General features: G+C 41.2%; 1 protein-coding gene across 1 annotated transcript; it reads left to right on the top strand.

The window, feature by feature from the left end:
- The first annotated feature begins 15,243 nt into the window (after positions 1-15,243).
- Positions 15,244-15,741, top strand: LOC144700546 (fasciclin-like arabinogalactan protein 6). Its single transcript, XM_078571967.1, has one exon. The coding sequence runs from the start codon at positions 15,244-15,246 to the stop codon at positions 15,739-15,741; it is 498 nt and encodes a 165-aa protein (XP_078428093.1).
- The last annotated feature ends 7,044 nt before the right edge of the window (positions 15,742-22,785 follow it).

Raw genomic sequence — 22,785 nt, 5'->3', positions numbered from 1 at the left:
TTCGGATTACAAACTTTGGTGGAGGAATGATCAAAAGGCGCTTGGATTTTTACTTTCTACTCTGTCCGAATCAGTAGTTCCGTATCAGCTGAGCCACGACCACAAAGGAAGCCTGGAATTTGCTCAAGTCACTTTTTCCAGCACGAGCAAAGCTAGAGTCATGGATCTTCATCGACAATTCCACACTATCTCAAAAGGTACAAAATAATAAATGAATATGTGAAACATTTTAGATTTATTGTGGATTCATTAGAATCTGCTGGAGCCAAGATTTATGAGGACACAAAGAATTATACATTTCTTAGAGGACTTGAACTGAATACAGTAAATTCATTCTCTGTGTTAGTGCTAATCTTGCTCATATGGAGTTTGAAGAGATTGTAATTAACCTTAAGTTATCTTGATTATCAAGAAAAGGCGAGCTCAGGTGGCTTCCCTCCGATGGCTAACTATAGCAAATTCCAGAAAAGTTCAGAACAGAATCAACGCAGAGACAACTATCGATCAAAAGGATCACATTACAACCGTCGAAGAGGGAGAGGAAGGAACAAAAAATTTCAACCCAGGTGCCAGATTTGGTCTCAATATGGACATAGAGCCTTAGAATGCCAAGAGTTCACAAAGCTACAAATTGGGAGCAGAATTAGCCACCAACTGACTGTACAAGCTTGCACTATAAGTTCCTCTAAAAATAATTTGTGGTTTCTAGACAGTGGTGCAACACATCATGTCACATCTGACTCAAGCCTGGTCTCAAATCCAACAAGCTATCAGGGAAGCGAGCATCTACAAATGGGTAATGAAACATGTTTGAAAATTTTATCTATTGGTTCATCTAAAATTTCAACTTATAATAAAAGGTTATTCCTCAATGATGTTTTACACGTACTTGGAATTACTAAAAATTTATTGTCTATTCACAAACTTACTTTAGACAATAACATTTTGGTTGAATTTCATCCCTCTTGTTGTCTTGTGAAGGACAAGAAAACCAACAACATTTTGCTAAGGGGAACAATTAGGGAAGGGTTGTACAGTCTGGAATCGCAGAAGAATCAACCCTTGGCATTAATTGGGGAAAACGCAAATCCGGAAACATGGCACTCAAGGTTCGGTCATCCTTAGTTTCAAGTCTTGAGTAAAATTATCAAAAAATTTGGAATCCTCTTTTCAGATAGTTTAAAACAATTTTGATTGCGATGCTTGTAGAGTTTCAAAGTCACATAGACTACCACTTCATTCTACCCAAAATTGTGCTAAAAATTCACTCGAACTTGTTCATTCTGATTTATGGGGTCCTTCTCCAGTTTTATCAATCTTGTTTTTTCATATTATGTGGTGTTCATAGATGATTACAGTAAATATACCTGGTCATATCTTTTAAAAAGGAAGAATGAAGTGATAGATAAGTTTCTAGAATTTCAGAAATTAGTGGAAAATCAAATTTCCACTAAAACTAAAAGTTTCATGTCGGATTGGGGAAGAGAGTACCAGTCTCTCCACTCAATCTTAAAAAAGCAGGGAATCATTCACAGAGTGTCGTGCCCCCATACTATAGATCCGGGATGCAGATGGAATAGTTTTTTCGCCCCAGGAAGAAAAATCATCTCGTCCGGCATGCATTTAAGTCCTGGACAAAAATTCATCCCAGGGACCATTGGATGGGACGGCTTTCATCCAGGGGGACAAAAAAACTGTCCGTCTGGATGGCTCGGACGATGGACGGACGAATCTGGACGGAAAACTAACGGATTCACATCCAATGGTTGAGATGCTGCCACGTGGTCTCGTTAGGTCAATTTATAACATATTATAATATTTTGTAATATATTAAACATATAAAATTTATTTTTTTCATTCGGTACGAATTTTGGGACAAAAATTTATCTCGAGGACTGGACGGGACGAAAAACCATCCTGAGGTTATTGGACTGGACGGTTTTTTTGTCAGTGGATGAAAAACCGCCCCGCCCTTCATCCCTGAGCTAACATTAGACGAGGACGGATGAAATTTATCCCGTCCCATCCTTGGTCTACGTCTGGGACGATCCGGAACTATACCCCACACTCCTGAACCGAATGGAACAGCTGAAAGGAAACACAGACATGTTGTAGAAACAACTATAGCATTGCTTAATATTGCCTCCATGCCAAAAAACTTTTGGGATGAAGCAGTAACTACAGCTGTATTTCTGATTAACAGATTACCAACTCCTTTATTAAATAATAAATCTCCATTTGAAGTTTTGTTTAAAACGTTGCCTGACTATTTTTTCTTGAGATCCTTTGGTTGTCAGTGTTACCCGTACCTAAGGCCGTATGCTCAGCACAAACTCGGCTCACGGTCAGAGAAGTGTGTTTTACTGGGTTATAGCTCCATGCATTCTGGATACAGATGCTATTCAATGAAGACAGGTAAACTTTACATATTAAGACATGTCTTATTTGATGAAAATATTTTTCCATTTTCATCTACATCGAACAATTATTTAGGGATACTCGGAACAAGTCCTAATACAAGTGTAAGTATTCCCACTATGGAGAAAACCATAGAGACATTATCATCAACACATAATAATGTATGAAATGATCAAAGTATCGCTTCATCAGTCAATGAAGTGTCAACTGCTATTGAAGATGAGAATATTAACTTTATAGATATTTCCAGTAAATTGGATCATACACCTGAACCTGGTGTTAAGATCAAAGTACGAAGTCTCAAAGATGTGTATTGTCAAGATAATACACATTTATCACTCACAGCTGTAAGACATCCTATTCCAATGTGTTTATATACAACATTGAGTGTTTTTGAACCTACTTCATATACTGCAGAATCCAAAGACAAAAATTGGATGCAAGCAATGAAAACAGAATATGAAGCTTTAATTCAAAATAAAACATGGGATTTAGTTTGAAGACATCAGAATTTTCGTGTTATTGGTTGTAAATGGGTGTTTAAACTTAAATACAAAATGATGGAAACATAGAAAGATATAAAGCTCGTCTAGTAGAAAAAAATTTTAATCAGCAAGAAGGTTTTGATTTTAATGAAACACTTAGTCCTGTTATTAAGCATACTACTATTCGACTACTACTCTCAATTGCCATTATCAATCGCTGGAAAATATATCAACTTGATGTATCAAATGGGTTTCTACATGGGGAATTGGAAGAGAAAACATACATGGAGCAGTCACCCGGGTTCAAAAACTCTATTTATCCTGATTTCATGTGCTTACTTAAAAGATCAATCTATGGTTTAAAACAATAACCTCCTGCATGGTTTTTTAAACTAACCGCTTCTTTACGAAATTTGGGGTTCTCTGGCTCAAAAACTGATAAATCCTTGATATTCAAATTAGATGACATAAATCTTATTTTTATTTTGATTTATGCTGATGATATTCTCATTATGTCGCCTAATCCTGAAGATATTAAACATATAGTTCATCAAGTGCATAAACAGTTTGTTATCAGTGACCTGCAAAATACTTTTTAGGCATAGGATTAATATTTCATCCAACGGGTTTTATGTTAACACAGTCCAGATATCTGTTAACTATTCTCCAAAGAGCTAACATGGAAAATTCAAAACCATTGACTACTCCAATTGCCATATTTTCAACAACTAAAAATGAAAGAAAACCGCTCGATGAAACTTTGTATCGACAAATAGTTGGTGCATTACAATACTTAACTTTGACTAGACCTGATATAGCGTTTGCATGCTCCCAACTCAGATGATTGGGTTTCTCTAAAGCATCTAATTCACTATGTAAAAGGAAGTATCCTACATGGCTTACTGATTCACAGAGATTCTAACACATCAGTTAGTGAAATTACTGACTCTGATTGGGCAGGTGATCATGATGACAGAAGATCTGCAGGAGTTTATCTTGTATTTTTAGGACAAAATTTTGTGTCTTGGTTCTCAAAGAAACAAGATACGATGGCCAGATCAAGTACAGAAGCAGAATATAAATCACTTGCAAATGCAACTGCTGAGATAATGTGAATTCAATCACTGCTCAACAAAATCCAAGCATTACCTCAAGACAAGCCAATACTGTGGTGTGACAACTTAGGAACTACTTATCTAGCTGCAAATCCAGTGTTTCATGCTAAGATGAAACACATTGAGATGTTAGAGACTCAAGGCACCATGAATTTCCCACTCTTTCTCTTCTTTTTGTTTATTTCAAGGCACCATGAATTTCAACAAGAACGGGAGAGCAAGAGCATGCGAGAGAGACAATGGGAGAGGGAGAGGGAGAGAGAGAGAACTGGAGAGCGAGAGCGTGAGAGAGAGAGAGAGAACTGGAGAGCGAGAGTGTGTGAGAGAGAGAGCATAAAAGAGAGAGAGAAGGGGAGAGAGAGAACGTGCGAGAGAGACAACATGAGAGGGAGAGGGAGAATGGGAGAGCGAGAGCGTGAGGAAGGGAGATAGAGAGAGAGAGCATGAGAGAGAGAGAGAGCGTGCGATAGGGAAAGAGAGAATGGGAGTGAGAGAGAGAACAGGCACGAGAGATAGATAGAGAGATAGAGATAAAAGAGAGAGAGAACAGGCACGAGAGATAGATAGAGAGATAGAGAGAAAAGAGAGAGAGAATGGGAAAGAGAGAGAGAACGTATAAAGAGAGAGAGAGAGAATGGGAAAGAGAGAGAGAGCGTGCAAAGAGAGAGAGGAACAGGCGAGAGAGAGAGAGAGAATAGGCGTGAGAAAGAGAAGAAGAGCAAGAGAGAGAGACAGAAACCAGACGAGAGAGATAGGAAGAGAGATAGAGCGAGAGAGAGAAGAGAGAGAGAGCGTGCGAAAGAGAGAGAGAACGTGCGAGAGAGAGACAGAACAGGCGTGAGAGAGAGAGTGAGAGTGAGAGAGAGAGTATGGGCGCGAGTGAGAGAGAGAGAGAGAGGTGAGAGAGAGATCGTGAGAAGGAGAGAGAGAGAAGGGGCACAAGAAAGAGAGTGCGAGAGTGAGAGAGAGAGGAAGAGAGAGAACGGGCACGAGAGAGATAGCGTGTAAGAGTGAGAGAGAGAGAGTGAGAGAGAGCGTGCAAGAGAGAGAGAACGGGAGGGAGATCGTGCGAGAAAGGGCATGAGAAAGAAAGTGAGAGAAGGATGGAGATTGACAAAGGAGGAGTTTTACTCGGTCAACGCCAGCGACCTCCTATTAGGAACATAAACAAGATTAGTTAATAAAATGGACGAATATCATATACTTGTTAGAGACTTAGAGAATAGGATTAAATATAGGTTCAAGGATAGGTTATGATTAAACATAGATGGCTAGGATCAAAGATAGATTAGGATTAAACATAGACGGCCAGGATCAAACCATAGATAGTTATAACGGCCGAGATTAAATCGTAGGATATCTGTTGTAACAGATGGGTCTACGGCACCGATCTACAGCTGTGATTGGTGCATCCAAGTTGTTATAACAATTAGATTTAAACATAGGGTATCCATTATTACAGATGGGCCTACGGCACCGATCCACGGCTGTGATCGGTGCACCCAACTTGTTAAGATTAAAACTACATTTTAGATCCGTTGTAGAACTGTTACAACGGATACATGAAACATAAACTTCTTTAAAACGATTATATATGTCATATAAATAAAACTAACGTAGCGTGAAAATATTTGCAGAATAAACAACGATCTTCTTCTTGCGTCTTCTTCTCCTTTCTTCTCTCCCTACTCTTTTTGTTCAAGGCACCATGAATTTTAACATGGTATCAGAGCAACCGAGAAAGCCAGATGGAGAGAGAGGGGGCAGACGCAACCAGGAAGAGGTGGGGGAGAGGGGAACATGATCGGTGGGAGGGGGAAGCAGTGCCGGTCCGGCTTGACCATCCGATCGGATCATACCCGACCAACCAGTCCACCCTAAAAGGGTGGACCGACAGTCCCGGTTCAGTCCAGTCCCCGCTCCAAAATGTCAAAGCCTACACATGGAAGCATGTAAGTCATTGGATGCTGATCTAACGATTAAGACCTGGACCCCACCTTGGACCCCACAACGTGCAAGAGGTGGCCTCCCCCATAATGTTATGTGGGAACATCTTGGGCATCGAAGTTTATTTAAATAATGGATATCTGAGATCTGTCACGTCCATATGAGTTTATTGAATATTTTTATCACCTCACAAGATAGATACCTCAAGAATCCTCATCGATTGAGCATGTACTCGTGTTTCCTAGTACAAGAATAGAGTGATTGCTATTTTTGACATGGTGACAGCTTTTCCTGGAGCAAAGATCTCAAAGATTCATCAAAAGAAAGGGGAGAATCTTGGCCACCACAACAGAATACTCCAAAAGCAAATAATTATGTGACTAAGTTAGCAAAAAATAGAGATTTGGATTAAATCTTTACCGTTTTCCTTGAGTTCACCAAAAAGTATGCAAAAACTCTGGACACATTCTTTTCACTCATAACTGAACCATATCCCACGCTTATGTGAAAATAAATTCAGTTTCAAGTACTCTTTCTATTGATATCTAGTAATAGCAATTCTTTCAGAGTTGACCACCAAATTTTTTGTTCAAACACCGCATCCTCATGCAAGTAGTGATTTTTGGACATAGAGTTACGAGATCCATATCTCGGAACTCCAATCTCCAAACTGCATTTTTATTTCTTTATAGTGTTGAATTGTTGACCATGTTGACAATATGGAATAAAGGGTATTAATGTCTTTTCCATGGGAGACGAGTACACTTAGAGTTTTATTATGCTTAGGGGAGGTTATGGTTCGTCCCTATAAATAGCATACGAAATAGGGCAACCAGCATCCTGTGAAACGAGCTGCATACCTGGTCTTCCAGGTCCCTAAGCCATAGAGGAGCCTCAGGCTTGTTGGATCCCGTTCATCCTTTCCAAAGGTGATTCTTGGAGCTGAAGGTGTTGATTATGCTTTAATGGCACCTACAAGTATTCTCTTATATCCATCAAGTGGTATCAAAGCAAGATGCTCATCTTTGGAAGAGTTTTGAATAACCTTTCAATCCGCCATCGTCGTTCCAGCAATGGCAACCTTGTTTAGGCTTTTCATCGAACAGGTGTTGGGCATGTGTAAGCGCCAGCTCCTCAAGGGGGAAATTCTCAGGCTGCCCTTTGAACAGCCCGCCAAGCTTAGGCGCTTGCGCCTGGGTGACCTGGCTGGGCCATGCCTTGGGGAAGCCCGCCAACCTTGGGAGCTTGCGCCTGGGCGGCTTTGGCTGGGTGGCCCCTGAAGGGGACTCGATAAGCCCAGGCGCTGGTGCCTTGGCTGCCCAGTTGGGCGGCCCCTTAGGGCGGCCCATCGAGCCCAGGCACTAGCGCTTGGGCTGCCTTTCTGGGCGGCCCCTAAGGGCAGCCCGCTAAGCGAAAGGACTAGCACCTGGGCTGCCCAACCGAGCTGCCCCTTGGCGTAGCCGACTAAAGGAAGGTGCACTCCATTGCATTTTTAATTGAAAATTGAGCATCTGATTTTTTCCAATTTTTATGCCCCATATCCCTGCAGGTTAAATTAAATCAAAGTGATTTAATGGATATTTATAGACATTTTGTGGATTAAGCATAAGTCTCTATTCTACTTCCAATTTTTGCTTCTCGACATGGGCCTACAATCTTTTAATTCCATAATTATTGTGATGAATTTCCTTCCCTACATGTTCAGTTTAAATTCATGTTGAAATAGTTGTAAAGGTGTAATTACAAAATTGAAATGCTAAGTAATCTCAGCATTTAATCAGAACGCTTTGGGTGATCACCTATGTGGCACTAGATAAGAGTGATTATTTGCTGAATTACATAACATAGATTTAATCTATGAAAATGGCTTTCTTGTATGTTAATAATTGAGATTAATATGTACTCACCTATGTGAGACTATTATGCTCGTATTAACATAGGTAGAATCTTGAGCATGTGCTTTAAATATAGAGTACAAAGTACCCTACAGTACTATGCCCTATAAATTTCTTGCGCATAACTCAATAGGTCTGCATTCAACTTCCTAACGAGTTATTGCTTTCATTCACCTATGTGGAGTTACAATTACTCATATTAAACATTAAATTTTATAATTGCGTTTTGTTTTATCACTTCCTTCAGAGCACATCGACATTCGAGTTCCCATGCTAAGTTGAGTAAATTTTCCTGAATGGAAGGAAGCACTACTTTTCCAACTAGTATTCATGGATCTAGACTTATGTTTCAATGAAAATAAGCCAAATGATCCCACTAAAGAAAGTGATCCAGAGTCGCGGGCATATCATGCCAAATGGGTCAAATCCAATAAATTGTCCCTATCCTATATGTTGCAACATGTTCCAGGGGACATTAGGGGTCCTGCTTCTAAGGATTGTCTAACCTCTACATATCTAGACACTATAGAACAGCAGTTTGTTGGAAATGAGAAAGCCAAAGCTAGAGCGCTGATTCAAAGGTTCAGTAATACTCACTATACTGGACATGGAAGTGTTTGTGAACACATCATCAAATGCGTGACATCATCGGTCAAATGGCTGAGCTTGACATACACTTGCCAGAAAAATATGTGGTTCATTACATCTTACAAATGCTGCCAGCAACTTTTGATGCTTTTAAAATCGCCTACAACGGGGTCAAGGAGTTATGGTCACTTAATGAGTTAAGTGTCAAACGCTTTCAAGAGGAGGAACATCAGGCTGCTCGCATGCTCAAGTGTAAGATAAACAACATGAATTGATCTATTTACAATGATTGAACCAAAAGTCAAGAAACTTGCAGACCAAGCGCAATGCAACAAAGGGACACCCAAAGGCCAAGAGCTTGGCCCCGAAAGTGAGGTGTCACTTTTGCACAAAGCTTGGTCACACCAAGAAAGACTGCACTAAGAGAAAGGCATGGTTGGTCAAGCGTTAGTTAGATATTGTAGCCTACGTAACTACGCATGAATCAAATCTAGCTTTTGTTCCTCAATTGAGTTGGTGGATTGACTCTAGTGCCACTGTGCACATTTTAACCACTTTGTAGGGATCTCAAACAAGTAGAACCCCAAATGAAAGCGAAGTATTCGTTCTCTCAGGCAAAAAGATGCGATCGCATATCAAATCTATGGGAGACTATCGCCTCACCCTGGACACCGGAGAAGTGCTCATCTTGAAGGATTGTAGTTTTATTCTATCTTTTCTAAGAAATTTCATCTCTGTAACCAATCTAGTTAAAGAAAATTATAGAGTATCTTTTGATTCATCTGGAATGTCTTGAATTAGGGGAAACACTCCTATTGGTACAACGATAATAGATGGATTATTTAAGCTTAACATTGCTTCAATCAAAACACCCACTTCTTTGGTTAACTCGCTCAAGAGAACAAGAGTTGCTCAGGATTCTGGTATTCTACGGCATAGAAGGTTGGGACACATCCCAAGTAAGAATGGGAAGACTAGTGAAGGAGGGACTTTTAAATTCCCTAGATTTCACTAACTTGCACAATTGTGTTGACTATGTAAAGGCTAAAACAGTTGATACCTTCGAGAAATCTGCTAATAGAAGCAAGAATATTTTAGATTTGATTCACACTAATGTGTGGGGACCCTTTGACCCTTGCTTCACCGACCATGTGAAGTACTTTGTTACCTTCATAGATGAACACTCTAGATACATGTATCATTACATCATATGTGACAAATCTGAAATCTTCATGATGTTTAAGGATTTCAAATTGGAGGTAGAAAAATAAATGGGCAAATCCACCAAATTAGTACAATTTGATAGAGGATGAGAGTACTATGATCGATACACTGATAAAGGACAAATGCCACAACCTTTTGCTCTATTTTTAAAGGAACATGGCATAGTTCGACAATACACAATGCAAGGCAAGCCCAATATGAATGGGATAGCGGAAAGGATAAATAGAACAGTCAAGGAAATGGTTAGAGCTATGAGGAGTCACTCGACCCTTCCAATCTCATTGTGGGGTGAAGCATTGAAAACAGTCGCATATACTAAATAAGGTTCCTACCAAGTCTGCAGGAAAACTCCTTAAGAGTTATGGAATGGTAAAAGACCTTTAGGTTAAATTCATATATGGGGATGCCCAGCTGAAGTCAAGGTTTACAATCCGAAAGAGGACTCTGAATTTAAGGACAATCAGTGCTTACTTACTAGCTATCCAGAGAGGTCAAGGGGCTACAAGTTCTATTGTCCTACACATACCACTAGAATTGTTGAGTCTGATCGGGCCATATTCTTAGAGGATGGTTGTGTTAGTGAAAACACAATGAGGAATTTTGTCTTTGAGGAATCAATGGAAGATACCATGGAACCTCATCACAGTACAAAGGACATTGGTGTCAACCATCCTCAATTGACTCCCACATACTTGCCAATTAGTGTTCTAACAATGGATGATATTTTACGGGTGAGTGTACCACTCCAAGAACAACCTCAACCACAACCATCAAAGGAACCTCGAGTAGATGAAAATCTACATCAAGGTCAAGAGGTTATCCTAAGAAGGCCTACTTGACAACGAAGGCTAGCAATTCCATCAGATTATGTGGTGTACTAATCAGGTGAAGATATAGATGAAGGGTAAAATGACCCTCGTACATTTTCACAAGACAAACTCTGGAAACTCTGATCATTGGTTTCAGGCAATGAAGGAGGAGCTTGAATCGATGAATCGTCATCAAGTATGGGAGATCGTGGACATACCATTAGGGAAGAAACCAATTCGTTGCAAGTGGGTCTACAAGACTAAACTTAATCCTAATGGGACTGTTGAGCGGTACAAGGCCAGACTTGTTGCAAAAACATTTACACAAAGAGAAGGCATTGGCTATTGTGAGACCTTTTCTCCTGTCTCGTCAAAGGACTCATTCCAAATAGTAATGGCCTTAGTAGCGCAATACAATTTAGAGCTACATCAAATGGATGTGAAAACGGCTTTCCTAAACAGAGAATTGAAGGAGGAGGTATACATGCAGCAACCTCAAGGTTTTGAGATCAAAATAAAATAAAAATATGGTTTGCAAGCTAAATAGATCTATATATGGGCTAAAGCAAGCTTCCAGACAATGATACTTCAAATTTCATGAAGTTATCACCACTTTTGGTTTTAAGGAAAACATTGTTGATCAATGTATATACCTTAAGAAATGTAGGAGTAGCTGGATTTTGCTAGTGTTGTATATTAATGGTATATTACTTGCTACTTCAACTTGTAGTTTGTTATAGGAGACCGAAGATTTCCTTGCCAGCCATTTTGATATGAAGGACATGGGGGAAGCCCACTTTATTATTGGAATTCAAATGCACAGAGAGATCCCTAGGAACTATCACAAAGGTCCTACATATCAAATGTGTTGCGGAGGTTTTTGATGGAAAATTGTTCTCCAATAAAGGCCACTATTGTTAAGGGCGACAGACTAAGAAAACTAGAAGGTCCTCATTCTGACGAGGAACGACTAGCTATGAAGAATAAACCATATGTTGCCGTTGTTTAGTGTCTCAACTATGAAAAATGTGTATACGACCCGAACTTGCTACTGGATATCTTGGAAAATGCCAAAGTGACCTTGGACTCATGCATTGGCAAGCTGCCAAGAAAGGTCTACGTTATTTACAAGGAACAAAAGATTTGATGCTCACGTATCGACGATCAGATCAATTTGAAGTCGTGGGATTCTCAGACTCAAGACTTTGCTAGATGTCTAGATACAAGAAGATCTACATCTAGTTATATTTTTGTAGTTTCTGGGGAGCTGTCTCATGGTCTAGTACTAAGGAGAAGATTTACCACAACATCTACGATGGAAGCTGAGTTTGTGGCTTGTTTCCATGCATCCTCACAAGCCATATGGTTACGGAATTTTATGTCACATCTTGGAGTTTTTTGCTCAATCAAGAAGCCCATTCAAATATATTATGACAATGAAGCTTATGTAAGGTTCTCCAATAACAACAAGAGCTCAAGTGCTTGTAGACACATGGAGGTAAAGTTATTGGTTGTAAAGGAGAAGATCAGAGATGGTTCGGCTTCTATTGAGCACACTGGGACTGGCTTAATGCTAGCTGACCGCCTTACTAAGGCGCTGCCACCTGGTACCTATTGTGGTCACGTCTTAAGTATGGGTCTGATCAATTTCCCTTGACTTGTGAGGTGAGAGTTCTCACTTAAGATATTGATGTATTCACGTGATATTACTTTGTATCTCTGATCGATACCTTAAGAATCATAATTTATTTTTTACAAATTGTTGGAATGAAACTCAAATCTCTATCATGACAATGAGTTTATCCAATACCCTGCATATTGATATTTAATGTTTTTGTGTAAATATTTGGTGCACAGTTTGGACTTATGCCTTGAAGGTATATTACTGCTATGACTGGTATTTATAAGAGACTTTATGATCATATGTGATGTGTACTGATGATCCCTGAATAGTGTTTTATCACAAAGGCCCGTCAATCAGGTCAAGTGATAGATTGTTGGATTGTTGACCATGTTGACAATATGGGATAAAGGGTATCAATGTCTTTTCCAAGGGAGACGAGTACACTTAGGGTTTTATTATGCTTAAGGGAGGTTATGGCTAGTCCCTATAAATAACATACGAAATAGGGCAACCAGCATCCTGTGAAACGAGCTGCTTACCTGGTCTTCCAGGTCCCTGAGCCATAGAGGGAGCCTCAGGCTTGTTGGATCCCGTTCATCCTTTCCAAAGGTGATTCTAGGAGCTGAAGGTATTGATTACGCTGTAATGGCACCTCCAGGTATTCTCCTATATCCATCATAGAGTCCTCTATTTATGATCTTTCCATGCATAACTCATTCATCTAATTCTAACATAATCTTCTTGGTCAATTTCTTCACTTTGATAGGTTGTCATTTATAAATTTATTTTATAACCTTTGACTTGGAAAATTGATACTAAATTCGTTCTGTTTTATAAAAGATCCCTAGTGGTAGGCAAACGTTTAAAGATGCCAATTCGCATCACAAAGACCAAAGTTGCGATTAAAGTGGTGAGATTGGGCTTAGTTTTCTTATCATACTGCCTTTCATTCATCTATTCAGGTCAATATATTATAAAGCTCTCTATGGTTGATAGCCTCCGAACCTTCGACTATATGGCTCCCCATAAATCCAGAATGACTATTGTCATCAGAAAGAATTAGACTAGTATCCGAGCAATCGAGTTTACACGAGGCTATAAAATTATAGAATGCAGTCGCTTGCTAATAGAACGAACGAGAAATTATCTCATAAATAGTTTGGTCTCTTCTGTGTTCTGGAAATGGCTGGGCCAGTCTCATATAAGTTAGAGCTCCCAGAAGGGTGTTTCCTGCACCCAATATTTCACATGTCCGAACTTCATAGAGACATGGGTCAAGATCTGAAGATTAATGGCCAGTGTTCCTGGCTGAAATCGTATCTGGCAGGAAAAGAAAAGAAAGAGTGGAAGTCTTCATTCAGTGGGATGGGTTTCCAAACGACGATGTTTCATTTAAGTCTCTATAAACTATTATAGCGTAATTTCCAGACATTAACCTTGGGGACACGTTGATAGTAAAGGGGGAAATGATATTTCCACCCTCCCACTTCGTGTTCCGTCAAGGACAAAAAGAAAGGTTCAGTAAGAAAGAGGAGGACACGGGCCAAGTTGGAGATGACCTGACAAAGTAATTACGGAATACTATAGATAACAGAGGAAACGTGGGGGAAGGGGAGACTTTTGTATTGGGCTTCTTTGGAGTAAAAGAATTCTATGAAGAGAAGGGTTGCATTCAGACGAGTAGTTCTACTCGAGTTCTAGGTTACCAGGGAGCTTGATGACGAAGTCATGAAAAATATCATTTGGAAGGTCTAGTAGAACGAGAACCCCGAATCGTAAGCACCATTCAATCTTGATTATTACCATCCGAAAAATCTCCGTGTCAGATTCATTTGAATCAGCTCCGAGCATGTGTCTGCCTCTGAGTCAAGAAACCAAGAGCACAATACAAATATATAAATTAACATGTTCAGAGTCATCCAACCAGACAAAAAAAGACTATGTGCTGCGTACGATTGCGACATGGATAAAATATTTCTCTGGTTTTAAAATTACAGAATTGATGCTATTTGTTTGAATGGGATACCTACCCTATCGCGTAACATAGCCCTTTATAGAGCGTTCTTTTATTGCAACCAATCGATATCACATATAGTCCACAGGAAAAATCTATGCTATGTGCATCATCATCCAATGCCAAGGAATTAACGACACAATAAGCGACGGATGATTGAAATATCAATAGAATCTGGTTTCAGCTCTGAATAATAAACTCAATCGTAATTATTCGTTGTCGTTAAAATTTCATTGGAGAGCCCTTCCTAGAACAAGCTTCTATTATGTAATACGTCTTCATCTCACAAACAATCAAAACACAAGGTTAAAAATACAGAACTCTGTCTGACTCCAGGTTTGTGATGACTTTATATTGCGCCGCGTATGGCACAAACCAAGTTGATGCATTACCATGATCCCTGATCTGCTTTAGATCTAAGCACTAACACTGTCATCTGTATTCATTTCCCACTTGGCCATCATACGGTGCCAATATCATCCCGTGGTCGTATTTATACATTGAGACTGTTGGCGCCGGATGATTATCCCATGTCCGAGCAATGCATATCACGGTAGACACTTGAAAGGAAAATGGTTCTAGTCTAAAACTATTGACGCGCTCGCGCTAGCTTGATAAGTGGTGTACGATCAGATTAGACGTACCGATTTCTAGATTGGCTTTGTTTAACGTGTATGCTCGTCTTCCAAGAAGTCAAGGTCACACTGATAAAACTAAATATCAAATTTTTTATTGTTTACAGGGTCTTCCGGTTTCAAGCGATTTACTGTACTTCCAAATACATGGATGGAACCTGCACGTAGTGTCAACCTATTAACGCGACTTGAGAGCTGAAATGGGGATGCCGTACACAGGTGGCTATTGAGCGCTTGCCACAAAAAAGCTTTTATGAAAATATTGTGTCCCTTTCCCAAGCAATTGTCGCATCCAGAGCACGCTGATTACTTGAACCCTTTGGAAATTCTAATTCTAACATTAAATGAGAAATAAAATAAATGTAACAAAAAAACTTATCTAGAAGAATATTCCTTGCAAAAGATCATATAGTAAAATCCAGTTCGCGCCTATATTTATACGTTATGTATCAACTACACGGAGTATAACGAGAACAATACTCAGTGCCCATGGCTTCCTTTCCCACGTACTACGCTCTACTAGTCCTTGTTCTCCTCTTGGGGGCGCCCTCTTTGGGTGCTCTAGCCGGGGGTGGATATCAGTTCAACATTCTGGACAAGCTGCTGCAGGAGACAAACCTGCAATCAGTGATCGACAAACACTTGGCAACCAGCCCCAGGGGTCTCACTGCCTTCTCCCCAACAGATGCTGCCTTCCGCAAGCCCCCTCCCGGTTTACTGAACCGACTTACGTTTGCCCAAAAGACGCAGATCGGGCTTTTCCATCTCGTTCCAAAGTACTACAGCTTGATGGATCTGACCAAGACCACTCTTCCCCTTCAAACGTTCTCCCCAGGCAAGACTCTAAAACTTGCTTTCCGGCAGAACAAGCTCTTTGTTTTATCTGGTTCGATGACCACCCCTGTGGCCTACGCAATCCAAAACAAGTACCCCGTCGCCAACTTCGCCATAAATGATGTTCTCGTTCCACCGGGTATGCGTTTCTGAGAGCGACGCCATCAACGAGGGCCACGGCGAGAATAAAGCTAAGAGTTTGACGTGTATCTTTCCTTCGTCCGCCTGTTTTGTCCATTCCTCACTCCCTGTTCTTGCTTGTACACTGTGTGCTTGTAAAGGCCCAATAACTTATCGTTTTGTTGATGACGGAAACGTGCTTAAAACAGGTAGCGGTACTTTCGAACTGGGTGCCCTTTCTTTGTTTCCTGGCTCCTTAACGTGTCCCACCTTTCTCTCAATGCAACCACGCCGAAAGGGAGTTGAACGAGATAAAATGAGCAGAGACAAGGTCACCCGGAGATCTGAAAATTTGACGAGAGAGCGCGAGGCAGCGACCGAATGAGAGAACGAGAGAGGGAGGGAGAAGGAATAGGAAAAAGAGAGAGAGAGCGAGAGAAAGCGAGAGTGAGGGAGAGGGAGAGAGAGAGAAAGCGAGAGTGAGGGAGAGAGAGAAAGAGCGAGATAGAGAGAGAGCGAAAGAGAGAGAGAGAGAGAAAGAGCAAGGGAGAGCGAGAGAACGGGAGAGAACGATAGAGAGAGAGAGAGAGAGAGAGAGAGAGAGAGAGAGAGAGAGAGAGAGAGAGAGAGAGAGAGAGAGAGAGAGAGAGAGAGAGAGAGAGAGAGAATGGGAGAGAACGATAGCAAGAGAGAGAGAGAGAGAAAGAATGGGAGAGAACGATAGCACGAGAGAGAGATAAAGAAAGAGACAGAGAGCGAGAGCGAGAAAGAACGGGGAGACAGCTATAGAAACAGAGAGAAAGAGAGAGAGAGAGAGCAAAAGAACGGTAGGGATTAATAGCGAGAGAGAGGGAAAGAATATTTCGAATCGAAGGAGAGAAAGACTGTGGCCTATCCGGATGCCATCAACTATTGCCTTACGTCGAGAAATCGACTGTCACATGGGAAGGTCTCTTTCGCGCAACCCGCGGCAGATCCGCTCGGCGCAAAGCTGTTGTGCTGTGCCGTGCCGTGCGGTTCGGTAGTGGTATTCCCTGTAATTGTTTTCTTAAAGAATAAAAGAAATATCTCTCATCTGTCTCATCTCTCATTTGTTGGGTTTGACGTTTGGCACCATGACCTATCAGACCCAGACTCTTGGTCCGTCAATTGAGGGCGGACTTGTTGGTCGTCAGGTTCAGATCCAAGGATCAAACCATGTCAGATCTTTTAGTAAATCTTTAAATATGTATTGAATATTTTTTTGATAAAATTTTAAAAATATTAAACCCAAAATCGGTAGAGAGTTCTCGATTGAGTTAGTCGTAGCAGTGGGATATTTGACTGTCTGTAGGCACACACTTGATGAAGAGGAGCTATTCTTTGACGACGGCCTGCAAGAACCCATCGGAACCTCTTCCTCTATGCAACCCGACGGTTCTCCATGATCAAATAGAGGAGTGGAGGCAGAAATACGACCCAGAGAGAGGGGTGTTGGGGTTTGTCAGCCCCAGTAAGGGAGGGGCACACGTGAATCGAGGTGCGCTCCCTCCCCTCTTGTCCTTTGTGAGAAAATGGCCCATTTGGGGCCAATTTTTTTCTTATTTAAAGGGCTGTTCATCCCCCTTGAACCCAAATCCATTTTGCTGCCATCTAGTGTGTTTTGTTTATTCTTCTTGTCTCTTCCTCTCTCCTCCTCCTCCTCTCTCTCTCTCCTTATTTTGTCTTCATCACTCCTTGGCGGTTACTCCCTTGGCTTGGGAGTTGAAGAAGGAGCTGCTCTACTGCACCACACAAGAAGCTAGTAACTTGCACCGAGAGCCTTGGACGTTGACGTCATGCAGGTGCCATAACAAGATTCTTGTTATCTGTTTCTATACATCCACATATTTATCTTGTCCGAGTTGAATCTGCATTTCAACCGTAGCATATTGGGTTTGGATTTATTCCATCTGGTCATATTTTTTTCAACAGAGAGATAGGAGGGGGGAAAGAAGGGAAGAGAGGCTGAGGGGCATTCATTACTACCAATGGTTCAAAAGTTGATTATGTTGATAGTTAATATTGATAGAAATTATCATCAACTGAAGCGTACCCGAGTCCATCTTGTTTGATGGATTGGAATGAGTCTTTTGGACCAGAACGGTGGAGACTAATGCCTCTAATGCAAATGGGGGCTGGAGGGTCTCAGGTTCTGCTTAATCTAGGGATTACAACCATCCTTTTATAGGCCTTCATGGGCATGTCACATTACAAAACCACCAATTACGGTTTTGGAACTAACCTGGGCTCTACATCTATATGCAACCATAGCATTATGAATGATGCCTTAATCCCTAATGTTATAAAACCACATCATATGGGATAACCAACTTCAATAGTAACCATAGATATATAGTACAATATGTGTAAGCCCACTTTTGAGATCCAACAAACATAACCATCAACATAACTTTGCTACTCTGACTTGGACATTGACTAGTCAACCTGACCAGACCGGGACTGAAAAAAAATGAACATAATCTGGACTGAACATGTAAGGTGAAGGTCTTTCCTATAAATTGGGACAAGATAGGGACTGTCAATCCCTACTAGTTTTTTTTTCTCTCACTTTCTCTCTCTTTGCTTGACTCCCTCTCTCTATATTTTGTCTCCTCTATTTAATCATGTATCTCTCTATGTTATTTTTGGGCTCTCTGTTATTTATTATTGCTACTCTCTCTCCGATTTTTTTGCCTCTCTCTATCTCCATTGTTTTAGGTCTCTCTGCTCTCTATTGTTGTTCATCTTTCTCCTCTGTTTCCTCATCCATGTCTTTCTCTGTCATTTTGTGTCTCTTTGCTCTCTAACACTGGTCATTTCTTTCTCTGTCTCTTATGGTGTATCTGCTATATGTCCTTGTTCACCTCTCTCCCTCTCGTCCATCATCTCTCTCTCTCCTTTCTTATCTCTCAGTCTTTTTTGGCTTATCTCTCTCAATATCTCTGATCTTGGTCTACCTCTGATTGCTCATCTATCTGGTTTCTCATCTCTCTTTCTTATCTCTCTTTGCTCATCCATCTGATGTAACGCGACAATCGGGATCATTCGGATCGTGTTACACAACAAAAGGTCATTCCCAAAACACAAAAAATGATGATGCGAAATGATGCGTATAGTTTAAGAAATAACGAAAAAGTACGTAGATCGTTGGTTGATCCAGGATGTAAGCAATTAGGTGACACCGGATGGGTTATGTCGCCATCTAACTCCCAATGACCCGTGGAATGGGCTCGAAGGGTCGACGTGGTGGGGAACAATTTCGTCCACTAGTGTCCACACCGTTGACGTGAACGAGCGGATCTAATAACGTCAAAGAGAATTTCCTAATACAAAGGCAGTGGCTAAGACCTATATCAAATATTGAAATCACTCGAGACAGCAGAGCAGTCGAAAATCCATACTGAAAGAAGTAACCAATGATTTAAAATCAAGGGGAGAGGAGACAGATTGGTGGGATTCGACCTGGTCATCAAGTCAGTCATATTGTTGGTGGCGGCAGTGGAGTCCAGCTCGATGTAGGCAGGCTAGCAAGGGAATGGAAGCGCTGTAATCGGCTCCGTGAAGAGGACTTTTCTGTGGATGATACCCTCAGCGTATTGCACCAATTTTGCAGTGGCTAGACCAGATTGAACGGTTGAAAGGCGCCCACAAGGAGACCAGTCGTTCGACAAGAAAGTAGAGTACGTGAACGCCGATCGTTTGATCAGATACAAGAAGCGACGGCCGATGTTCATAGAGGGCTGCAGCAGCAATTGGCAACACGCCTGCGAGCAAACGATGATGATCAGATGGTCCAAGCGATAGACATGGCCGACCAACCAGTCGTCCACCGAGATGTTCGCTAATGAGAATGAAGAGTTTACAATCCGTCTGCGCACGAAAGGAGTTCACAACTGTGTTCGTCGATTGCAGAAGCGTCCTCGGAGGCAGTAGCCAGATCACTTGCGGCAGACAGAATTTCAGTTGGGATGAGGCCTTTGATTACAGCGTTTGTCGATCAGGATGCACCCGCGTGAGGGAAATGTTCCGTTAATGAACTGCGGTAGGTCGAATCTTGAACTGGACGTGATCCGTTGGCCCCTGCGTTCATCAACCTCAGGACGTTTGGGACGGAGCTCTCGTAGAAAATAATTTCCAGAGAATCCCAGGAAGAAACGATCGTCAACCACGGCAAATTAACTGTCGCGGATTGCGACCTAGGCCGGTTGAACATGCGGCACGTTCGGAGATGACTGAATATCAACGCCAGCTACCGCGGCGGTAGCGTAAAAACTATCATGGTTCTTCTTTCTTTCAAAATAACAGCATAATTTTGCTTAATCCACGGAAGCAAATATCCTTCCATTGGCTTTTATGAGCTCTTGGAAACAGTTTGCAGATCGAGAACGGACAGAAAATTCTTGCACCGGAGGAAAGAAGGGAGATCGATAGATCGTAATGATACAACTACGATGGCCACGACCCTTTTTTCTTCAATCTATAAGAAAACAACTTGAATGTCTTCGACCAAACGATAGCTGCAACATGAAATCAGATCTGGAACTTCAAGAAGAAAAAAAGTAAGCCTGAACTTTTCAACAACGTGCATCCCTCCTCCACGTTCATCCTCCCCTTTCATTTATAGAAGAGGGGGGAACGGTTATGGAGGTTCTAGTGGGCTCTTTTAAGGGGAAAGCTTATTGGGCTTTCCCCTAAAAGGGTCCTTTAGGGGGCGTAAGAAGTCAAACGGACTCCCCTCCCCCACCCCCCTAAAGATACAAAGTGAATTATAAGACATACTCTTCGACATCATTCATGGGGAGGCTCAAACGCGTACATAGTAGCCTCTTGAAAGTAAAAGGAAGTACAACATAGATACGGTCACAAAATAAAGGAACATATAAAACGAAACCGTCAGGGAGGAGTCCGATGTTAGGCCTGATACTGATACTTCGGCTCGAGCTGCACGACGTGGTTGATGAAAAACCTGAACATGCTCCTTTGGATGCTTCTCCATCACCATATCTCTCTGTTTCCTCTTGCTATGAGTAATCATAGCTCTCTCTTATTTATTATCTCTTTCTATGTTACCTCCCTCTCTTATTACTTAGCCGTCTCTCTTATTTGGTGTCTCTCTATCTCGTCCTCTTACCACTGTTTCGGAGTACACATCTCTATCTTCTCTATCTTCTCTCTCACAAATATTTATTGTCTCTCTTCTTCTCTCTGATCATGCACTATGATAATTAATCCGCAACCTGTGCTGTGGTATCAACTACACTACATCATCACCCTATGTCGCACATAAACTCACCCAGGCTGTATATCATGCCACCTTGCACACATCCTTAAAAATTGTCACACACCACCGCTTGCTTTCACACACCATTACATACACATTTTCTTACCATATAGATTTTAGGTACTGCCTTGAACCCCTCGATGGTTTCATAGACTTGGACCCACATGTAGCCCATCAAATAGCATGCCATCTTCTACACCACCATGCCACCACAACTATCGACTCTAAGCTTTTTTTTATTATCGGCGAAATCATGGTGCCAGGTACATCCAACCCTACAGTTGTGCCCATTGACCGATCCATCTGTGCCCTGGACGCCACCCAGGGGTGTTTATTTATAATGTAGTGTTTTTCATCATTTTTAGGCGTGGAGCCAGCGCGTGTCCCAATTACACACGGACCCTACTCACTCACGCCCATGTTGCGAGAAAGAAAAAGGTACAAAGGTGTTCCCTTGTGAAGGCCGGAGATGGTCACTCGTGCTAGGAGTCGAGGAGCCCTTGTAACGATGCAAAGTGTGGAGTGCGAGTCCACCTTGCCCTTGTCATTGTGGAGGTGTGCAACTTGACAAACTATTAGGCGCGAGGGTGAGCTCTCTCGCCTCCAGCACTCCATGCTATCCGCCACTCTTGGACCTTCCTTCGACAGTGGGTGACGCAGATGAAGGGCCGGCAAGCCGAGGCATTCAATGCGATAGCATCCACGAGCTGTCGGAGGGAGTGCTTGCCAAGAAAGGAAAAGGGAGGAAGGGGTTTGTGTGTACCATGGTTGGGAAGGGAATCTGCTGTCTGATTTCCCTCATGCAGCTGGTGACAAAGCTACCATTCTACACTTGTGCCGAAGGTTCCATCTTACTTTATCCGAAGCTTTCCATATTGATTTAAGTTGTGAGTGTTTTTGCTAATTTTTACCACAATGGTTTTAAGATGTCACTTCAACCATAAATTCAAGAAATGAGCTACACCATCATTTCCAATGTTTTTGTGTCTTGTTTTATCTAATCCCAAGTGGTATAAAATTATTAGAACCAACATGGGATCGAATGTGTAAAAGCCACTTAGAAATTAACTACTTTTATTTTCACTATTATTTATGGACTTAAATGGATGATCTAATAAACAAATATAATAAGAATAAGACAGAAGGAATCAAAGTCATTTTTAAAGGTCTTATAGGTTTGACTTGAAGTCAAACTGTAACTTCTATAAACTAATTGTTTTCTGTCGAATTATTTATTCCAAGTGAAATGAATTGAAAAGGATATAGTTTAGAATGCAATAGATAAAATTCCATTCTAAAAGTTCTATTGCTCATGCACTAAATAGATAAGAAGAGAAGAAGAGAGAGTAATCAATAGAGATCATTGTATTTTCCACTTTCAAAATGATTACATTGGTTCATATGTATATAAGCCGTAGTAGCCATTATATTAGAAATATATTTCAGTTATAATCAGAGCCATTATGAGGGGGTATACCAGCTATATAGTGATGAAATCTGACAGCTAGATTATATTCATGTTCAATCATGTATATTGAATCCAGGCACTAACCTCATAACATATATAAGGGGTCTGCGCAACAGTACTCTGCAATATATGTTCCTATTTTTATCAGTTAGTATTGATTAAGAATCCTAGAGGTCTATGGAGATTCTGATCTGGCCTTTATAAATTGCTAACTCCTCCTCAGCGCCGTCAAGCACAACTATGCCTCAAGGACTGTGTGCTTGAATCTGATCTGGGTAAATCGATTTCTTTGAAGAGAGTTTGTGAG

This window comes from Wolffia australiana, chromosome 3, assembly GCF_029677425.1.
Source record: "Wolffia australiana isolate 7733 chromosome 3, ASM2967742v1".
In the NCBI taxonomy this organism is placed as follows: domain Eukaryota; kingdom Viridiplantae; phylum Streptophyta; class Magnoliopsida; order Alismatales; family Araceae; genus Wolffia; species Wolffia australiana.
Note: the sequence above shows the minus strand (reverse complement) of the source record. Positions and strands in the feature narration are given on the sequence as shown.

Coding starts and splice junctions, on each gene's coding strand:
- LOC144700546 (XM_078571967.1), top strand. CDS start 15,244: ATGGCTTCCTTTCCCACGTACTACGCTCTACTAGTCCTTGTTCTCCTC.